At 37.5% G+C, this 22,677-nt stretch overlaps 2 protein-coding genes and 1 long non-coding RNA gene across 3 annotated transcripts; 1 reads left to right on the top strand and 2 right to left on the bottom strand.

Moving 5' to 3' along the window:
* Positions 1–767: 767 nt before the first annotated feature.
* On the bottom strand, positions 768–16,688 carry LOC117341143 (integrator complex subunit 10-like). Its single transcript, XM_033902988.1, has 17 exons — positions 16,413–16,688; positions 14,832–14,899; positions 14,043–14,146; positions 13,572–13,711; positions 13,229–13,310; positions 12,746–12,898; positions 11,534–11,699; positions 10,220–10,374; positions 9,212–9,284; positions 7,528–7,676; positions 7,168–7,250; positions 4,617–4,682; positions 4,162–4,215; positions 3,562–3,732; positions 2,916–3,081; positions 2,436–2,532; positions 768–1,509 (listed from the first exon to the last, which is right to left on the bottom strand). The coding sequence occupies exons 1-17, from the start codon at positions 16,551–16,553 to the stop codon at positions 1,356–1,358; spliced, it is 2,022 nt and encodes a 673-aa protein (XP_033758879.1). The 5' UTR covers positions 16,554–16,688; the 3' UTR covers positions 768–1,355.
* Positions 16,689–16,914: 226 nt separating this feature from the next.
* Positions 16,915–22,046, top strand: LOC117340993 (pterin-4-alpha-carbinolamine dehydratase-like). The gene is made up of 4 exons (XM_033902790.1): positions 16,915–17,050; positions 17,469–17,606; positions 18,450–18,530; positions 20,143–22,046. Exons 1-4 carry the CDS (start codon positions 16,970–16,972, stop codon positions 20,233–20,235), a joined length of 393 nt encoding a protein of 130 aa, XP_033758681.1. The 5' UTR covers positions 16,915–16,969; the 3' UTR covers positions 20,236–22,046.
* LOC117340994 lies at positions 21,322–22,655 on the bottom strand. Its single transcript, XR_004535529.1, has 2 exons — positions 22,555–22,655; positions 21,322–22,428 (listed from the first exon to the last, which is right to left on the bottom strand). It is a non-coding gene; the product is annotated as an uncharacterized LOC117340994 (long non-coding RNA).
* Positions 22,656–22,677: the final 22 nt, after the last annotated feature.

The raw sequence follows: 22,677 nt of genomic DNA, 5'->3' as shown, positions 1-22,677 counted from the left end.
TCCGGACAAGCCTCAACCAATGAGAAGCCGGCAGCCATTTTGAAAAATGAATTTTTGAAAAAAAAAATGTGGGATGCACAACTGCATGTTATACTGATCATGTATACCAAGTTTGGTCAAAATCAGAGTAGTGCTTTAGGAGGAGTTGTACGGACAAGTCTCAACCAATGAGAAGTCGGCAGCCATTTTGAAAATTGGTTTTTGGAAGAAAAAAAATGTGGGATGCACAACTACATGTTATACTGATCATGTATACCAAGTTTCATTAAAATCGGAGTAGTACTTTAGAAGGACACAACTATTGCGTGACAGACAGACAGACAGACAGACAGACGGACGGAGGGTAAACCTATAGTCCCCCCGTTTTTCAAATGGCAGGGGACTAATAAGAGAATGACAACCACATACATGATTACCTCCCTTGGTTACACAGAGACCAGCATGCCAACCACCTTCGCAGGATTACGTTTTAAAGATAATGTCCACCAGATACAGGAATATCTCCCTTGATAACATGGAAAACATTTCGACATATCACACGATTATCTCCATGAAATCAGCATGTCATCACAGCCATAACACTATACACAGCTAACTGTATGTGAGATTAAAGTTTGTCAAATACAGCAGTAGTCTGTATGTAAATGATGTATCAAAATCAGACTCCAGTATTACAGTAGAGGTGAAGTGTCGAGGATACGTGTATATGGAAATGTATACTGGTATCTTCATTGTTTGTGTAAAGAAGACGTATAATAACAGAGATATACATTTGTTTAATCATTTTATTATAAATATGTCCCACCCAATGTCGGACTACCCCTCACTCTGAATGGTAACCCATACGTCAGACTACCCCTCACTCTGAATGGTAACCCATACGTCGGACTACCCCTCACTCTGAATGGTAACCCATACGTCGGACTACCCCTCACTCTGAATGGTAACCCATACGTCGGACTACCCCTCACTCTGAATGGTAACCCATACGTCGGACTACCCCTCACTCTGAATGGTAACCCATACGTCGGACTACCCCTCACTCTGAATGGTAACCCATACGTCGGACTACCCCTCACTCTGAATGGTAACCCATACGTCGGACTACCCCTCACTCTGAATGGTAACCCATACATCGGACTACCCCTCACTCTGAATGGTAACCCATACGTCGGACTACCCCTCACTCTGAATGGTAACCCATACGTCGGACTACCCCTCACTCTGAATGGTAACCCATACGTCGGACTACCCCTCACTCTGAATGGTAACCCATACGTCGGACTACCCCTCACTTTGGTAATCCAAACATCCTATCAAGTCACTTCAGGTTGCCACTTTGACTCTCTTGAAGGTCACACACTTTTTATGATTTGCTGTTTCTCCTCCAACAAGAAGTTGCGGATTAGGGTATCAATACTCTCCTCGGATCGAGCCACTTGTTTTTCCATTGTATGTTTAAAGTCCTCTTTCACATTTTTGTTTACACCTCTTGTCACTGTTCTTTGCCTGAAACACAGAATCATATCATCAACAGATACTTGTGTTAATTCACTGAATCGAAATGTCCTCCATACAGTCAGTATTATTTCATTTGTCACTATCACATGATGTATCTAATGAAACATGGCAGTCATATGTTCCTTTGACAGAAAAAAAATCTAACAAAATCTTGAGTCTGCATAAAAGCTGAAATGAACCACAAAACAAGAGGCAGTGAGGGCCTACATCGCTCATGTGGCTGTCAAATGAATATTGGAAAACAGCCTTATTTAGAAGAATGCCGCAGAATTAGAAGTCTCCTTGTAAATAGATCTGCATATATCACAACCCTCATCTGATGAACCTGACAATGCAGTCAACAAACACCACACATAAAATCTATTCAATAGTATGATATATTATGATACATACTTTACCAGCTCGAAACAAAATGTTTCATAATTTATGTCCTCATAGCTCTCAAATCTTAAAATGGCACCCTAACAGCCATTCCCCCCCCCCCCAAATGATACTGTACTATACTTACTGAGCTATAGACTTGGTGCTCACAGGAGGGATATCTAGAGATATTGTACTATACTTAATGAGCTATAGACTTGGTGCTCACAGGAGGGATATCTAGAGATACCGTACTATACTTACTGAGCTATAGACTTGGTGCTCACAGGAAGGATATCTAGAGATACTGTACTATACTTACTGAGCTATAGACTTGGTGCTCACAGGAAGGATATCTAGAGATACTGTACTATACTTACTGAGTTAGAGACTTGGTGCTCACAGGAAGGATATCTAGAGATACTGTACTATACTTACTGAGCTATAGACTTGGTGCTCACAGGAAGGATATCTAGAGATACTGTACTATACTTACTGAGCTATAGACTTGGTGCTCACAGGAAGGATATCTAGAGATACTGTACTATACTTACTGAGCTATAGACTTGGTGCTCACAGGAAGGATATCTAGAGACACTTTACCTCCCTCTTGTGTTTTCAGAAAAGCAAACTCCTCCAAGATATCAATATCTTTCAAAGTTAAGGAATCAAGTATCTAGTGACAATGACTGGTATATACTATGTAAGATATAGATATACTGAAGACTATACACATCTCATTCAACAAGAGGCCCATGGGCCCTAACTGTGACCTGAATTCAGAAATATTTCTGTCATTTTGACAATTTTTGGCCCTGCCCCTCAGTCCCCTTTGGGGTGGGGACCATACTATAATATGCAAGTTTGGTTGACCTTTGTCCATGGAAGATTTCTGCAAAATTCCATTAAAATTGGTTCCGGGTTTCTGAGAAGAAGTCGAAAATATAAATTGTTTACGGATGTACAACGGCCTTAAAAGTAAGCCAAGGTCATTTATTTGAACAAACTTGCTGTGTAAACTGACTAAAGGATACTGATGATAAAGTTGAAGAAGAGGTTGTATGTAAATGATCCTTGGCTTCTGATCTTCTTTGCTACTTGCTGGAATAACTGTTCTTGTCTTGGCCAATCATATTGCAATAAAACAACCATGTGACCCAGGGCTGTGTCATCTGTTTTATTAGGAGATAATGCTTTTTCCTGAAAAAAGAAATAAGAGATGAAATCTATCCTAAATATAAGGTAATAGTTGTTAAGTGTGGAAGCTGAAGGTTTTTTTATATCAATCACTCAGCACCATTTTTTCCTAGCTGCAATAATGTAGTTCTGGACAACAGAGTAGTGAAGCCAGGGTATGATTTATAATTATACAAGTTATTACTGTTTGCTAAACAAAACTTGGATTCTGATGACACAAAATCTTGACCACTGGAGAAAATAACTTATAATTTGTAAACAGCTTTGAGATTGCTACGTTGCTGTGATATAGCAGTATATAAAACTGTACAATCATACTTTTACGCTAACATCTTTTCCCTGAAATATGAAAAGGAAAATCATCCGAACGTTGTAATAATAAAAGTTATAACACGTAAGAAATGTAGATAAAATAAAATGATCAGAAATACTCTGTAATATCCCAGACAATCTGTGAACAGATAAAACTTCACCAGATCTTACCTTTAAACAAGACAATAGGAGCTGAACACAATACGGAATTATCTCCTCCTCGGTACATAGTGTTAACAGTAGATGGCGCCCTGAGGTAGAGTCACTCGGTAAAGTACTTTTATCTGACCTCTGACCTCCAGGAAGGTACGATATGACCTCTAACAGGATTTCACATGCTCTCTACAATAAGATAAAAGTTTATATCCTTAAAGATACAACATTTTACCAGAGTGGTTCTAACTTCCAGTTATGAAATGATAAATAAACAAAACACTATTACATATTGTAAAACTTTACATAATACAATGGCATTTATTAACATTTTTACTAAAATAAGTGTGGTTGTTACAATGCATGGACTTACATTATGGGAGTATCTATTACGTATATTCCAGTAAGATGTTTACCCAACAGGAGGACTCCAGGTGTGTTAACCATGGACCACCCTTAGTAGTGATTTAATTCAAACATTACCATATCACAAGCTGCCAACACAGAATTTATTTCTTTAAAACTTTTTGGAGTCCTCCTGTTGGATTTTGCTGGAAAAGTCCTTATTAAGAATTATATTCAAATCACACAAAGATTGAAACTCAAAGTTTTACTTACACTATATTTGCCTAAGGCCATGAAACAACATGCCATCTGGAGAGAACTCCGAGTCTGAAATAGAAACATATTGATTTAAAACAGATACCAACACATGCAATTATCCTATAAAATGGCAGTAAACATCCAACCTTGTTTCTGATTGGTCAATGAGATCCATCTATCATATTATGATTGTTGATGGGTAAATACATGTAGATGGTATGCTAACATAAACAATAACATCCTCCATGCTCATGATATATTCCAGGAATGTAGAGGATAAAATTGTGTCTAACCTATGAATCGAAGATGATATACTCCAGGGATGGAGAGGACAAAACTGAGTCTTAGATATGGAGGATGATATATTCCAGGGATGTTGAAGGCAAAATTGAGCCTAGCTCCTGGAGTATGAACATTAAGAGCCTAACTCTGAAACATTAAATACAATGTATATGTAAAACTAGACTGACCTTCATGGTGTCCTTGACCAGAGGTGTACAGGACTGGAGGTGGGCGAGGGCATCCTGGAACGCTCCCTGTCATGTACAACCATTTGATAAGGGATGAAAAATATTATTCATTAATGAAAGTCTAATTTTGATAACAATAACTTTGACCCTTGAACAATCATACTAACATTCTGACTTGTCCAAGTTATTTCCAATATAAATATATATGCCTTTCATTTGTTAAATTTCCTCAAAATCAGCAAATAATGTATGATCGCTACTACATTAAAAAAGAGTGAGACAAACAGATAAAATGGACCGATACACAGATAAATAAACAGATACACAGATAAATGGACAGATACAGATAAATTGACAGATACACAGATAAATTGACCGACACAGATAAATAAACAGATACACAGATAAATGGACAGATACAGATAAATGGACAGATACACAGATAAATGGACAGATACAGATAAATGGACAGATACACAGATAAATGGACAGATACACAGATAAACGGACCGATACACAGATAAATGGACAGATACACAGATAAATGGACAGATACACAGATAAACGGACCGATACACAGATAAATTGACAGATACACAGATAAATGGACAGATACAGATAAATGGACAGATACACAGATAAATGGACAGATACAGATAAATGGACAGATACACAGATAAACGGACCGATACACAGATAAATGGACAGATACACAGATAAATGGACAGATACACAGATAAATGGACAGATACACAGATAAACGGACCGATACACAGATAAATTGACAGATACACAGATAAATGGACAGATACAGATAAATGGACAGATACACAGATAAATGGACAGATACACAGATAAATGGACAGATACACAGATAAATGGACAGATACACAGATAAATTGACAGATATACAGATAAATGGACAGATATACAGATAAATGGACAGATACACAGATAAACGGACCGATACACAGATAAATGGACAGATACACAGATAAATGGACAGATACACAGATAAACGGACCGATACACAGATAAATGGACAGATACACAGATAAATGGACAGATACACAGATAAACGGACAGATACACAGATAAATGGACAGATACACAGATAAATGGACAGATACACAGATAAATGGACAGATACACAGATAAATGGACAGATACACAGATAAATTGACAGATATACAGATAAATGGACAGATATACAGATAAATGGACAGATACACAGATAAACGGACAGATACACAGATAAATGGACCAATACACAGATAAATGGACAGATACACAGATAAATGGACAGATACACAGATAAATTGACAGATATACAGATAAATGGACAGATACACAGATAAAAGGACAGATACACAGATAAATGGACCGATACACAGATAAATGGACAGATACACAGATAAATGGACAGATACACAGATAAATGGACAGATACACAGATAAATGAAATGGACAGATACACAGATAAATGGACAGATACACAGATAAATGGACAGATACACAGATAAATGGACCGATACACAGATAAATGGACAAATACACAGATAAATGGACAGATACACAGATAAATGGACAGATACACAGATAAATGGACCGATATACAGATAAATGGACAGATACACAGATAAATGGACCGATACACAGATAAATGGACAAATACACAGATAAATGGACAGATACACAGATAAATGGACAAATACACAGATAAATGGACAGATACACAGATAAATGGACAGATACACAGATAAATGGACAGATACACAGATAAATGGACAAATACACAGATAAATGGACCGATACACAGATAAATGGACCGATACACAGATAAATGGACCGATACACAGATAAATGGACCGATACACAGATAAATGGACCAATACACAGATAAATGGACCGATACACAGATAAACGGACTGATACACAGATAAATGGACAGATACACAGATAAATGGACCAATACACAGATAAATGGACAGGTACACAGATAAATGGACCGATACACAGATAAACGGACTGATACACAGATAAATGGACCAATACACAGATAAATGGACAGGTACACAAAATAATGGACAGATACACAGATAAATGGACAGATACACAGATAAATGGACAAATACACAGATAAATGGACAAATACACAGATAAATGGACAAATACACAGATAAACGGACAGGTACACAGATAAATGGACCGATACACAGATAAATGGACAGGTACACAGATAAATGGACCGATACACAGATAAACGGACTGATACACAGATAAATGGACCAATACACAGATAAATGGACAGGTACACAAAATAATGGACAGATACACAGATAAATGGACAGATACACAGATAAATGGACAGATACACAGATAAATGGACAAATACACAGATAAATGGACAAATACACAGATAAACGGACAAATACACAGATAAATGGACAAATACACAGATAAATGGACAAATACACAGATAAACGGACAGATACACAGATAAACGGACTACCACACAGAAGCAGCATTAACTCCCAATAGGAGTATGTACCTGGTACATGAGCATGTCTGTCTGGAAATGGGCCATCCACGTCCACGTCTCCATTCTCCAAACCTCACACAGACCCACAAACTCTGTAACAGTTTATCTCACATTTATTTCTTTTCCCTTTTCCTATGTACATGTATATAAATGGAACTTTATTGATCTAAGTACCATAATCATGATTAAATTTTATAAATTACTTTAGTTGAGCTGCATGGAGGCTGGCAGTGGTATAAGTTTCGGAACCAGAGCATCAGCAGAAACATACGTGCCCTGGGACCTGTATATGTCCACACCCTGACAAGGAATTAACATAGCATAGAAAAGTAATTGGTGATGTTCCTGACTAGCCCTATTAGAAAATACCTCTCTGTAATTCCTGTTTAGAGTGGAGAAGTTCATAACATTTGAACGCTGTCAGAAAGCTCTCGATTATTTTCTGTGAGTCCGGTACACCAGGTGTCGCTAATATCTGTGTCGCTGATCCGCTCGTCTTGGACTTTTTTGCTTTGGACCTGTCATTAAATAGAAATGGATCTTTTGTAAAAATTGGAAACATATCATAAGGTTTTGATGTTCTCAACTAGAATGATAGATAAAAGGCTCAATTAAACCCTCACTCCATACCTAAAGCCCCGTAACTCTTGTTAAAGATAGAGCCATTCAGGTAAACTACATATATCCTTGGGAAGAACTTCAGAAACAACGGGAATTCTATGGATGATGGACATGGAAGAAATTTATGGTGATTTATCATAATGGTATAGTTTGAATTAAATCACATCTTTTGAGGGTTCCTGGTTGACCAATCTAATTTAAATATAGATGGTCATTCTCACTATGTTACATGAACATCTAACGACATCGCATAAGAGGTCACGTTCTGGTGACCTTTGTTATCTCAATATTTCACTTTCAGCTTGAATTGTCAATTTTTTTATGTCATCAATCTAACCCACTCGTCACATCATGCATCTGAAGGTAACCATTTCAGTACAGCATATATATAGCTATATGTTTCATTGGACAGATTATGCAAGCTATGCACTCTGTTCATGCTATTTTGCACATACGAAATTCACTTCCAAGATTCTGTAAGTAGTAATTTGATTGGTTAATCCAAAAAGTCATCCTGACATGACCCCTAGTGAGAATGACAAACTACATTTTAATTAGATTGCTGATTGACAAAGCTAGAGTTATCCTGTTAGGAAGATTATCTTACTAGAAAAGCCCAAAGTGTAGGGATCTTAACTTTACTGGGAAACCTATGGTCTACTTCCGTTTCTCATAGAAAACAACATATCTTTTTATTGCATTTTTGCCAGTGAAATATAGAAATTTATCAATCTAATAAAACTTGTATTTTCACTGCAGCGATGAGAAGTGAAAATATAAGATTTTGAAGTGAAAATATAAGTTTTGCAGTGAAAATATAAGTTTTGCAGTGAAAATATAAGTTCTCCATTTTTGACCAATCATAGCAGACCTTTGTATTCACCTCGTTGAAACTTGCCAATTTTTCCTATCGAAGCGGAGATAGATAAATTGGTTATTTTGCTGTAATTCTGAAATTTTCAAATTTCAGACTAGTTTTTGACTAAATACTCACTTGACGTTAGCTATTTATGCACAGATTCTCCAATAACAGTAGAAAATGCTTAAATTGCGTTGATCAGTCCTTTCAAAATGGCGCCGTCAAGTTGACGTGAAGTAATGTCACAAAGAGATGACGTCATTACTAATTACCGCACTTTTTGACACTATTAATTTTTCGATGTTTTTGATTTTGTTTTTAAGTTTATGAAATGCAATAAAAAGAAAATTGAATGGTTTCCCGTTAAATAAAAATATAACATACATTTCACTAGTATGACAGAATATTTAGATATTCTGTCATACTCGTGAAATATATGTTATATTAAACGGGAAACCATTCAATATCCTCTATATACAAGCGAATCGTTTATATCTGAATAAATAAACTAAATTTGTGCAAAGAAATAAAAAGCACTATAACCAGTTACTACTGAGGTTAATATTGACTTACGGAGACAGATTGTCTAACAAGTCATTCCCGAATCCTTCTATCAGGACAAGAGGTCCGTGTACAGTGGCTCCACCTGTAAGGAAACATTTACATTAGCCTCTAGTGACCACAAGAAGGGAAGAGGGAAGAAACAATGGAGAAGGTGCAGATAATGCAGGGTGCGACAACAATGAGATAACGAAGAGAAAAGGAAGGGGGGCACAGTGGTAACACATTTTTCTCTTTATCTGGACAGGGATATCGGCAGTTTTACCAGGGTGAGATTTTCTTATCTCACCCCAGGGAGACAAGCTTCATGTGTTTTTTTCATTTTCTCCACAATTGTATTTCATCACGTCAACAATACCATGACATCACGGCAACAGTACAATGACATCACGTCAATTCAATCATGTCACGTCAACATTTCCTTGCATTGATGTAAAGTCAATATTAGATACATAAGAGGGTAAACAGGGTAAGAGAAAAATAATCATTCACCCCCATAGAAGTGAGACAGGGGATTCTCAAGCCTCTTGTTTGGCAACTTAAGAATCTTCTCTCTGGATGAGATTCCCCTGTCTCATCCCCATGGGGGTGAAAGATTCTATAAGTCTTTCACCAAGATGGTCGGGAGGCACAGTGGTAACACACTCACCATGCACCTAGGTGACAAAAATTGAAATTCCTGATCAACGTGAAAAGATATTGGGTCACATGCCTTAACCACAGGTTTTCAACCGCAGTAAGACCCATCACATGCTTCAATACGGGCCAACAACCATGAAAGTTTGTTCCCACACAATAATTTGAAAGCACAAAAGAAAGTAGACACAAACATTTCATGTAATTCACAATTGTTATAAAATAAAATTAATGAAGTTTACAAAAGGGAGAGGAGAAAAGATACAGACGATACATGTGTCATCTTTGTACAAGTGTTATCATTTAACGTTTTAATAAATGCAGGAAAATATCAGCCTTGTCTGGGATTATTGTTCCATAATGTCTTCAGGTCCTTAGACTTACCGACAAATGCATCAGGGTCGACACTGCTGACGTAGGTGTACAGACACTCGAGGAACAGAACGGTGGTCACATACACGATCTGTTTGGTGTACGGACTACCCTGGATCTGTTTAGCTCTGTTGTAGACATTAAAGACGTATTGCCACTGTTGGTCTCTGTAACAGAAAACAACGATGAACCACAGAGGGTATATCTAATCTGATCTCTGTAACAGAAATCAACGATGAACCACAGAGCGAATATCTAATCTGATCTCTGTAACAGAAATCAACGATGAACCACAGAGCGAATATCTAATCTGATCTCTGTAACAGAAATCAACGATGAACCACAGAGGGTATATCTTATCTGATCTCTGTAACAGAAATCAACGATGAACCACAGAGAGTATCTAATCTTGTCCCTGTAACAGAAATCAATGATGAACCACAGAGGGTATATCTAATCTGATCTCTGTAACAGAAATCAACGATGAACCACAGAGGGTATATCTAATCTGATCTCTGTAACAGAAATCAATGATGAACCACAGAGAGAATATCTAATCTGATCTCTGTAACAGAAATCAATGATGAACCACAGAGAGAATATCTAATCTGATCTCTGTAACAGAAATCAACGATGAACCACAGAGGGTATATCTAATCTGATCTCTGTAACAGAAATCAACGATGAACCACAGAGGGTATATCTAATCTGGTCTCTGTAACAGAAATCAACGATGAACCACAGAGGGTATATCTAATCTGATCTCTGTAACAGAAATCAACGATGAACCACAGAGGGTATATCTAGTCTGGTCTCTGTAACAGAAATCAACGATGAACCACAGAGGGAATATCTAGCAGAAATCAACGATGAACCACAGAGGGTATATCTAATCTGGTCACTGTAACAGAAATAAACGATGAACCACAGAGGGTATATCTAATCTGATCTCTGTAACAGAAATCAACGATGAACCACAGAGGGTATATCTAATCTGATCTCTGTAACAGAAATCAACGATGAACCACAGAGGGTATATCTTATCTGGTCACTGTAACAGAAATAAACGATGAACCACAGAGGGTATATCTTATCTGGTCACTGTAACAGAAATCAACGATGAACCACAGAGAGTATATCTTATCTGGTCACTGTAACAGAAATCAACGATGAACCACAGAGAGTATATCTTATCTGGTCTCTGTAACAGAAATCAACGATGAACCACAGAGGGTACATCTAGTCTGGTCAGTTCTGTGATAAATTTTGTGTCAATTTTTGAAATTAATTAAAGTTTATAGTTTTCCATTATGGGTTCCTACAAACCTTGTTTGAGTGAAGAGGTCTTGATCTATCTCCCAGTCCAGCTGCTGACCAATCAGAACTAACAGTCGAAGCAGACCTCCCCAGGGATCGGTGACCTGGCTCTCACGGTCATACAGCCCTGGGATCAACACAAACCGTTTACCCTTTTTTGTAGGGGATATCTGATCTACAAAGATAGAAACAGTTGTTAGCTCTGTTAGTCTGTTCTGTACTTACAGTCTAGACAAAGTGAGCGACACAAAATTTCACCCACCCTGTTTGACTTGTGGGTTGCTTAATTATCATTCCTGCCCTATTATGGAATGTAGACATATTTCATAGTGTAATTATAAGTTTGGTAACATGACCTTGACTAATCTTGGCAGTCTTTGAACTGATTGAAGCCATATATGTAAAAAGGTAACAATCGTATGTTTTTTCTTCAATTATGTTATTGCCTTTTGTGTCCATACAGAGAGATTTACAGGTAAATGGAGATACAGTACATACCAGGTACCATTGACCTTGATGTTTGACATTAGCAATCAAATACTGTAATTGTACATGTGAAGTTTCAGTAAAGAGCTACTAGAGTTTTAACAGAGTATGAAGTCTTTTGATAACAATGACCTTGACCTTTGACCAATCATGCTGTTGTCCAAGGTGAGTAAAATCACTATGCGTAAAGCTTCAGCAAAATTTATTGATAGATAAGGCTGCTTAATGTGTTGACAGAGAGCATGAAGGTAAAATTACAATTTAAGTAACAGTAACCTTGACCTTTCACCAAGTAAAATGACATTTGTATTTGTCTAAAAGCATTCAAAACAAACTCGCCTGTGAAGTTTCATCAAAATAAGGCTATTAGAGCAATCATAAAGTGTTTGATTGTAAAATTCTACTTTTTGTAAAAGTGACACATCACATGCATGGATATTTACACAAATGTAATCTTGTTTCATGTAAGGTGGTGGTTGGGGTGATATTATGCAGTAGGTCTAATTTCACCCTGACACCTCTGTTTCAAGTAAAATTGTTGTGCTTGAACAGTTTCCTGCATCGTACATGCAAACTACTACATACAATGGTACAGAATTCTAATTCATAATGTTTGAATTTTACAAACTAACATTTCCTGACTTCTACTTTTTCATAGACATATATATCGACACTGACATATATAATTGTTTGTAATTGAGGACGATTAAGAATCCTGAAGTACTGAGAGATCACCTGGAGATGGAGGCTGGTTAGAGGGTAGACACGGTGCCTGTGTTATAAACATAACATAAAACTCAATGGCCTGTTGTAGCCACTTATAGAGCTGTCTAGGAGGGACGTCTATCTTCTTCACCTTCTGTAGGACCAACGGCAGGACGTCACATACTGGAACAACCAACACAGCAGTAAAAAATATAAGTTTTATTAGTTTGATAAATTTCTATATTTCACTGGCAAAAATGTAATAAAAGTCCTTTATTATTGTGTAAAGTTTGATCAAAATCCCTCAAGGAATGAAGTCGCTAGAGCACAGACAAACTTTGACATTGTGTACATAGAACAAGACAGATGGAGAGGTATCACATAGTCCCCTCGGTTTCACTACTAGGTAAATAAACTTGTTTTCTTCTCCTCAACCCTCAAGATGAATGACACACTTCACCGACAATTCCACTGCTGTAACTTTGTTAGATAAGAGAGACAACAATGACTTACTGAAGAGTTTTCTGTAACAGTTCACCGCGGATACATATCCAGCTTTCTTCTCAGCTCTCTGTAACTTCTCTATCAAAGTCAACTGTAAAACAAAAAGAAATGTACAGACTTCTGACAAAAAAGCTAAGCCACCTGACTATACTTTCAAAAATGTTTGGTACAATCTCAACGAATGTCAAAGCTTGTCTTTTGATTAAAAGATGATACATTGTAATAGCCCAAAAACTTCTAAGGAGAAATGAATATGTCTGTACAGTGTCAATCTAGCAATTTTAACAATAGAATAGTTTGTGTTGACTGGAGAACGTCCTTATGACCAATATACAGTCATTATATATAGTACCCCATGTTCGTCCACCAGACTCGAAAACTTTCTCATGGCCAGTAGTAGGAGACGACACTGCTCCAGTGTATCACTCATCTTGTCAGCGACGTGTAACAACATTTCACACTGAGAATGGGTGGAGATAGCGGCAAAGATTTCTGTAACAAAAAATAACTTTATCAATCATTTGGGAACATGTTTCTTTAAACATACTCTCTGCATATTCCAAGTCAGAGTGAGATTTTACTTCATTACATTTGAACAAATACAATAATACTTGGAGAAGAGTCAAGAGTCAAGAAATTTTATTTAAAGTCGCATATTATATAACAATTCAACATTAGCACTGTAGAGAAGACCTTATCTTCTTGTTCATGGGTGAAAATGATACAAAATAGAAATTTTCTGTTTTACAGCAACAGGAGTCAATCATCAATCTATAATTCCGATCAAATTTAACAAACATTTATCAAACCAGGTATCCTGTACCTGTCAGAAAGCTGTCCCTATTGTCTGAAGTTTCCGACTGGAGCACTCCCAGAATTGCTTGAACTTCCGCCCACAGACGACTTTCTCCAGGAAAGGCCAAAAACCTGAGAAAAGAACAGCATACCATATCTATATACAATTGTTACATATTAAACACAGCAGTATGCATTAGACATATAGTTTTGAAGCTTTTCTTTCTTTATAACATTCATCATCATCATCATCATCATCATCAATTTGTTAACATCTTTTATTCTGAATCCTCATCACTTTCAACAATAATACTTTACATGTACATCATTGATGTCATCGTTGTCGTCATCAACAGTATAAACTTTCAAATTCATTGACATCATCTATTCTTTGTCTCATCAATTATCATCTATTCAAATTAACAATTACACCATCAACATACAATACGTCAACATACAATATGTCAATATACAATACGTCAACATACAATACGTCAACATACAATACTTCAACATACAATGCGTCAACATACAATGCGTCAACATACAATACGTCAACATACAATACGTCAACATACAATACGTCAACATACAATACATCAACATTAAACAATCATCCAGCAGTATACATTATCAACATACAATACATCAACATTAAACAATCATCCAGCAGTATATATACATAAAGCCATGACCTTCTTTTTTGTTGTTACATCTACAATGTATGTAGTTTCAAACTTGCTGTCAAAATTGATATATGAGAGTAAACAAAGACTGTTAACTGTTGTTGATAATACACGTATTTCATACAACTCACATTTCCTCCAATAACTTGGCTGCTTCCTTGACATTTTTACCAACTTTCTCCAGGTTATATGCCTCAAACTAAAAATAGAAAAAAAAAGAGATATGTTATTTATCCAGCCTGAAGTCATATAAGGCTAAATTACATCATCAGTAACATTGTATCGCAAAGCAAAACCAATCTTCCTGATCACTGATTTTACAATTCATCTGTAATTTGTAATCACAAGCAAGTGCTTTGTTTGAGGAAGGTGAACATAAATCTGAGTGGAATTGACCAAACAGGAATTAAGATATTCAATTATTGTACAGAAATTGATATTTGTTACATGACCTTGAAATTTGACCTCTTGATCTGATATACAACATCCTAAGCTAGCACTTTCAGCGAAAATTTCCAATGAATGAATTCTGAGAAGACTTGGTACAATACTTGAAATATAGCGTGGAAAACACTTGTTTTTGGTCTTTGGAACTGAAAAGCACTCACAAACAAGCATGTTCTGCAACAAAGTCTCGAGAAACAGTCCCAAAATAACAATGATATTGTATGGAAACAGACATACATAAGGTATAGGATCGATGGGCATATGTTCTATGTCCTATGCTCTAGATGAAGATGTTAACAAATGTAATTGTACTGTTAAATGACAATCTCTGAGTTTGAGTGAAAGTTTATGTGTGTTGACCTCCTATTATAGGATAAAAGTATCATCATAACCATGTATATAAATGCATGAATGGGTTATTCACATCAGTATATATATAAACAACTTTTTCTTTTGACCTCAGATGATAATGACAGTTAAAGAGATTGAGAACACTTCTTGAAAGACGACATACAGTAGACCGAGTAGTTGCAGTTTTTGCACTGCAGAGAAGAGACTTTCATGTCTTCTAACAATATATTGCTTGTCCAGGGCTGAAGTGACAAATAACAAAATCATTTCATTTACTTTGTATCAAAGGTCAAATGTCACTACTATAGTAAAACTCACTACAGTATGGCAGAATGGGATACCTCTGAGAGGTTGATGTTTTAATGATAGGAATCTCACAAACACTAGTGAAATGTTCCATTTTCTTCAGAAGATGATTCTAGCGATAATTGTAGGAGGAGTGACCAAAGTCACATAGACATTCGGAGAGAACATTCAGATACCAAACTTGTAATGACAGATCTGTTGGAAAGAATGAGAGAATGAGTAAGCTCAGCTCAGAGAACTACTGCACGTGAGCTGCCATATGCATGTTATTGTGAAAGAAGAGAAGAGAAGCTCTGGACTTCTTGACAACAGACGGACGATTTCTGAGAGATGACCATGGGCCTGTCAGAGAGCAGTGTAGGCAGGGTATGAATATTCGTTGTATTACACACACTGTGACTCATACACATCCAACATATAAACAAGCTGAACTTTAGCAAACAACTTGGTGGGACGATCATACACAAATATTAATCGGCACCCCAAAACAGTTTTAATACTAGAAATATGTTAGTCTGCAAAAATAAAATTGACCATAAAGTTGAGGAAATAAATTTATGTTTGTACAGTTTTCAGTCGACCAACGCTCTATCACTGTGTCTGCTTACCTGAATTGAAAAGTTTTGCGGGAACAAAGTTCTTGCTGTTATCATCCATGCTTTAGCTGCGAATGGGTCCGTTTTCATACACGATCGTGCACGTGAAACAAGCCAGTCTTCGTCGGAAAGTTTCTGACAGACAGCCGCCATACTTAAGCTAAACAGTCAGATAAACCATCAACATTAATGTATAATTAACCCAACAACGCTGTTTCTCTTGATGAAAGTTGATTCAAGTACCCGGCAGGAACTCTTCAGATGGAGGAAGAAAAACTTAAAAGCGGAAACACTGCTTAGATTGTAATTGTAAAAGGCGACCTTAATTTCCGGACACTCATCAAAATAAAACGTTTCCCCTTCATTTTTGCGCGACGTTATAGATTGAATTTCATCATTTCTTTTTTTTCAGCTGTATTATTATACTGGATCCTATAGTTATATGTAAGTATCTTCATTTATCATTTTTATGGTATCCGAATATTGATAAAATCCGGTTTTGGTTTGTTATTTAGTCTCTATAAAACCGGCAAGGTGCTTTAGGGTGATAATCGATTTTTATCACATAAATGATTGGTGTTTGTACAGTTTTTACTCGACCAACGTTCTATCGCTGTACTGCAATTACCTCGAGATATTTCGCTAAAATGGTAAGACTATGTGCTTTATGTTGTTATTGCTGTATCACCGCGAACTATTACCAATTATAGGCAGGTGGGAAGGTCGGATAACTCGGTAGCAGGCACTTGTGAATCCTGGATTTTATCTAGGGATGTTAATTACCAGATCATATAACCAGTTCAGTTCATTGTCTACGTTGTATATACAGTCCAACTCCAATCACCGGCGTCTGTATCTGGTTAGTGTTGCCTTCTTCTCTCACTAGGGACTATAGAAATGATTGTATCTGGTAACTTTTTTTGTGAAAATCCAGCAGCTTAAGTTCCCCATTTCCACCTAGTTTTACAATATTGCATGCAACATAAAAGAAAACCCACCAGCGTTTTTTTGGTTGGCAATCCCAAAGAATCGCCAAGATAAACAAATGCATTTTTCAAATATTTTCAGGCCTCAGATGCTAAACGTGCAAAGTTGTCGGACGCAGAAAGACAGGACTTGTTATCTCCCCTGAAAGTTGCTGGCTGGAGCCTGGTAGAAGGGAGAGATGCCATCTATAAGGAGTATCTATTTAAAGATTTCAATGAGGTACATGTAACCCTTATCCTCAAGAATGTTTATACAGAAGTTCTTAGGGTATAAACAAGAATTTTAGTTATGTTTGTGGACCTGCTGAACTTGACAGTGACCTTTGGCCTTTTATCAAAAACTATAACCTTGGCCAGGTCACAGTATATTGTATTGTATAGCATATTTGACATTTGACATGTATTCCTTATTACAAGACCTTTCCATTGGTACTTTATATGCAGAGCTGTTGACCTTGACTGACCTTTGGCCTAGTTTTAAAGAAAATGATTTTGAATTTCAGAATTTCAGAAACTTGTCTTGAAGTTTTAATTAATTTGATTAAACAAACATTCAAAGACATGTTTTATAAAACCTGACATAAAATGAAAGATTATATAAATATGTGGCTTATGTTTTGAATGCATATAACAATTTAGTTTTATGATATGTGTACATGTAAAACAATGATATGAGTGAAAAGTAAGATTTCTTTAAAACATGTGTTCACCCACATGTCTGATTGATGTGCACATGTGACAATGAGCCCTGCTGTGTGAGGATATGATTTATATATGACCCCAGGGCCTCACACAGCCTTGGCAGCCTTCCAACCTATAGAGGTCCAGGCAATAAAATGTTTTGTGTTTAAAAAAAATAATTTCATTCCCATATTGTTGGATTCAGTAGTGTGTACAATCCTTGATTTTTCACTGTCGAAATTAAAAACACATCCCATATATCGGTCATAATTTTACTTAAGTATGAACTACAAGGTATGATGTAGGACTTGTATCAACTTTCTCTATAATATAGTATGTTTATTATCTTTACATAAACTTTGTTTTTTTTTAACATTGCTAGGCATTTGGGTTTATGACCAGAGTAGCACTGCTAGCTGATAAGATGGATCACCATCCAGAGTGGTTCAACGTCTACAATAAGGTGAGTACACAGTTGTTTGCTGTGTCACAATGATATAGTACCCACTATTGTATGTGTAACCCTGGTAAATACCAGCCATGGTTACTACCCTGGTAAATACCAGCCACGGTTACTACCCTGGTAAATATCAGCCACGGTTACAACCCTGGTAAATACCAGCAATGGTTACTACCCTGGTAAATACCAGCAATGGTTAATACCCTGGTAAATACCAGCCACGGATACTACCCTGGTAAATACCAGCCACGGTTACTACCCTGGTAATACCAGCCATGGTTACTACCCTGGTAATACCAGCCATGGTTACTACCCTGGTAAAAACCAGCCACGGTCACAACCCTGGTAAATACCAGCCATGGTTACTACCCTGGTAAATACCAGCCACGGATACTACCCTGGTAAATATCAGCCGCAGTTACTACCCTGATAAATGCCAGCCACGGTTACATCCCTGGTAAATACCAGCCACGGTTACAACCCTGGTAAATACCAGCCATGGTTACTACCCTGGTAAATACCAGCCACGGTTACTACCCTGGTAAATACCAGCCACGGTTACTACCCTGGTAAATACCAGCCACGGTTACTACCCTGGTAAATACCAGCCACGGTTACTACCCTGGTAAATACCAGCCACGGTTACTACCCTGGTAAATACCAGCCATGGTTACAACCCTAGTAAATACCAGCATCGGTTACAACCCTGGTAAATACCAGCCACGGTTACTACCCTGGTAAATACCAGCCACGGTTACTACCCTGGTAAATACCAGCCACGGTTACTACCCTGGTAAATACCAGCCACGGTTACTACCCTGGTAAATACCAGCCACGGTTACTACCCTGGTAAATACCAGCCACAGTTACTACCCTGGTAAATACCAGCCACGGTTACTACCCTGGTAAATACCAGCCACAGTTACTACCCTGGTAAATACCAGCCACGGTAACTAGTTACTACCCTGGTAAATACCAGCCACAGTTACTACCCTGGTAAATACCAGCCACGGTTACTAGTTACTACCCTGGTAAATACCAGCCACAGTTACTTCAGCAAGCTACAGGGCTGTGGCTATTTTTTTGTTCTGGCGCCAACTGACAAGGTGATTGTGATATGTTTTTTGCTGTGTAATCCTCTTAATATTGTTGGAGTAAAGCCACTGTATACTGTTTGGCTAGAGAGAACTTCTCTTTTGCCCGATCCTTTGAGCCTAAGACTACCTCTAGCAGAGGCAGTGATTTAAATGTAATTTATCATGCTATCTGTTTAATTGGCACCCATGTAAGTACTAAGCAATTTAATTTATCATTACTTGTAAAAGCTTTGCCATAACCCCTGTAAACTTGATTACAAATTCTTCCATAGAGGGGGAGATATTAACCCTAGTAAATGCTAACTGTAACATACTGCTCAGCTAGAGAGAACTTGAGATGAACAGGAATGGTCTGTCTAATATTTCACATGTGAGTTTATCTAATTCTCTAGATTTTGAGACTGATTTACCAAAAAAATGGCAGTCAGGCAGACATCTTGGATTTTGAGGGTTCATTTTTACCTGAGGTGATGATTTCTATACACGTATGAGGGACAAACTACGTTTATATGTTACAGGTCCAAGTGACGCTCAGTACTCATGACGTGGGAGGTCTGTCGACGCGGGACGTCAAACTGGCCAAATTCATGGAGAAGGCTGCAAGCAAATAGGCATGTCCTAATTATGAATACCAATCGCTGTACATGGAAATACTTCAGAAAATATACATGACATTAACACCAAAAATAAAACGATGGTTGTCTAACAGTGTACCTAACAATGGGCCCATATTACTGAAACCATACTCGTGTAAAATACACATTTTGGGCAAATATGTTTGAAGATCTGATATCTGAATTAATATTTTTCAATAATTTGAAGGAATTTCAGAAAGACTTTAATTGAGATATTATTTCATAAAATTTAGGGTTTTCTTTTAAACGGCTATTTCATGTTTTAAATACCTATGAAGAAAGCTGGGTTGAGCAGATTTCTGGCTTCATGGTTTCATGAATATGGGGCCTGAGAAAGTTGTTGAGATTTTTGGGGCAAATATACCGGGTAAGTGAAATTTAGGGTTTACTTGTCCTTTAGATTGACTTGGTAGCGTGTATATTTCCTGAGGTTTCTGGCCCACAGTGGGGTTTCCATGTTGCCTTAGAGACATAGATATTGTGAGATGTATCTAGTTTAATACTGTGTACATTCCAATAGGTACGTGAGATGGAGTAGCTGTATATTGTGAGTGGGTAATATTTAACCAAGATAACTGTAAACTTAAATATATGTGTGTGTGGATATTCCGTGTACATAACAATGTATGACCCAATTATCATTCTAATTAATTATTAAGCAGTATTGTATTTGGTACAATATTTGAAGTATTTTTGATCCCTTTATATACTCTCCGAGCTTATTTATGACAAAATTCTTATTAGTCCCCTACCGGTGAAACCGCAGGGACTATAGGTTTTTTCCCATCCATCAGTGTGTCTGTCAGTCCATCCACTCAGTTTTCCAAAATTTCTCAGCCATGGTTTAAGGTATGTTGATGAGAGTTGGTATGTAACTTCATTATGAGTTGCTACAGATCAGGTTCAAGTTTCAGGGGTTTTGGGTCAAGGTCACTGTTACAATTTTTAGTGGGGGCTGGTAGGAGACAGGATAATGTCTCAAAGACAGGACATGGAGAGGGAGGCCTTAGTGGTAGAATCGGCATTCTATATAGTATATTATACTGGTGGTTTTTTTTTTGCGTGACAGAATAAATACACACCACTTAGTTAAACACGTAGATGTGTGAACCTTCACGACACAAATGTGCATATAATATTATTTGAGTGAAACTTTCTACAAAATTATACAAAATATTTTCATAAAATTTATGATAAACACTGATAGTTATGATGAATCTCAGCCATACTTCCTGTAGATGTAATTTGATGCTGTACAGGATGCACAGCAAAGTTGTTGGATTTTTTTGTGACCTTGAAAAGCCCTGAAGTTACTATCGGTTTTTAAATGTCTCAAATCCTTGCTGTGGAAAGCCCTTGATCAGTTGATTCATTGATTTACATAGTTAATGACATAGAGACAGGAATATTAGGAAGATTCCCGATTAAAAGAATGACTCCTTATTTAAATATTGTGACAGTTCATGGGAAACTGCATGTTAAGTCTCAAACTGACAAGTCACAAGTCAATGTGTAATAATCAAAGCTGAAATCATACAAGAAGCATGACATTATACATTATCTGACATATTAATGGAAAATGTCTTTTTTTCTGTATGGCATTCTTATTTAGGGCCAGTAATCTGTAGGAACTCTGCTTTACAAGTTTTTATTGAACTCTTGTGCTGTATTCCTATATATTACATCATAATAATGTTCCAAAATGCTTCCATCCTAGCCTATACTGCCATCCTGGCCTATACTGTCATCCTGGCCTATACTGCCATCCCGGCCTATACTGTCATCCTGGCCTATACTGCCATCCCGGCCTATACTGCCCTCCTGACCTATACTGCCATCCCGGCCTATACTGCCCTCCTGACCTATACTGCCATCCCGGCCTATACTGCCCTCCTGGCCTATACTGCCCTCCTGACCTATACTGCCATCCCGGCCTATACTGCCCTCCTGGCCTATACTGCCATCCCGGCCTATACTGCCATCCCGGCCTATACTGCCCTCCTGGCCTATACTGTCCTCCTGACCAATACTACCATCCCAGCATATAGGAAACATCCAGGCCTATACTGTCATCCTGGCCTATACTGTCATCCAGGCCTATACTGTCATCCTGACCTATACTGTCATCTTGGCCTATACTACCATCTTGGCCTATACTGCCCTCCTGACCTATACTGCCATTACGGCCTATACTGCCATCCTGGCCAAAACTGCCCTCCTGACCTATACTGTCATCCCAGCCTATACTGCCATCCTGACCTATACTGCCCTCCTGACCTTTACTGCCCTCCTGACCTTTACTACCATCCCAGCATATAGGAAACATCCAGGCCGTTACTGCTGGCCTATTCCAACACCAAAGTGCTGCCTTTAACACATTCATTTATCATTTCCTTTTTTTTGTGTGAAACCTAGTCC

This window comes from Pecten maximus, chromosome 13 (genome assembly GCF_902652985.1).
Source record: "Pecten maximus chromosome 13, xPecMax1.1, whole genome shotgun sequence".
In the NCBI taxonomy this organism is placed as follows: Eukaryota; Metazoa; Mollusca; class Bivalvia; order Pectinida; family Pectinidae; genus Pecten; species Pecten maximus.
The sequence above is the reverse complement of the archived record's forward strand: the minus strand, read 5'-3'. Positions and strand labels throughout refer to the sequence as shown.

Bases quoted from the DNA above. Each gene is read 5' to 3' on its own strand.
- LOC117340993 (XM_033902790.1), top strand. From the start codon at position 16,970: ATGATTGGTGTTTGTACAGTTTTTACTCGACCAACGTTCTATCGCTGT. The intron at 17,051-17,468 runs GTAAGACTATGT...AAATATTTTCAG, and splicing joins CGAGATATTTCGCTAAAATG to GCCTCAGATGCTAAACGTGC. The intron at 18,531-20,142 runs GTGAGTACACAG...TATATGTTACAG, and splicing joins GGTTCAACGTCTACAATAAG to GTCCAAGTGACGCTCAGTAC.
- LOC117341143 (XM_033902988.1), bottom strand. From the start codon at position 16,553: ATGGCGGCTGTCTGTCAGAAACTTTCCGACGAAGACTGGCTTGTTTCA. The intron at 13,311-13,571 runs GTACTATATATA...TTTGTTTTACAG, and splicing joins GTCTGGTGGACGAACATGGG to TTGACTTTGATAGAGAAGTT. The intron at 3,082-3,561 runs GTAAGATCTGGT...TTCTTTTTTCAG, and splicing joins TCCTATTGTCTTGTTTAAAG to GAAAAAGCATTATCTCCTAA.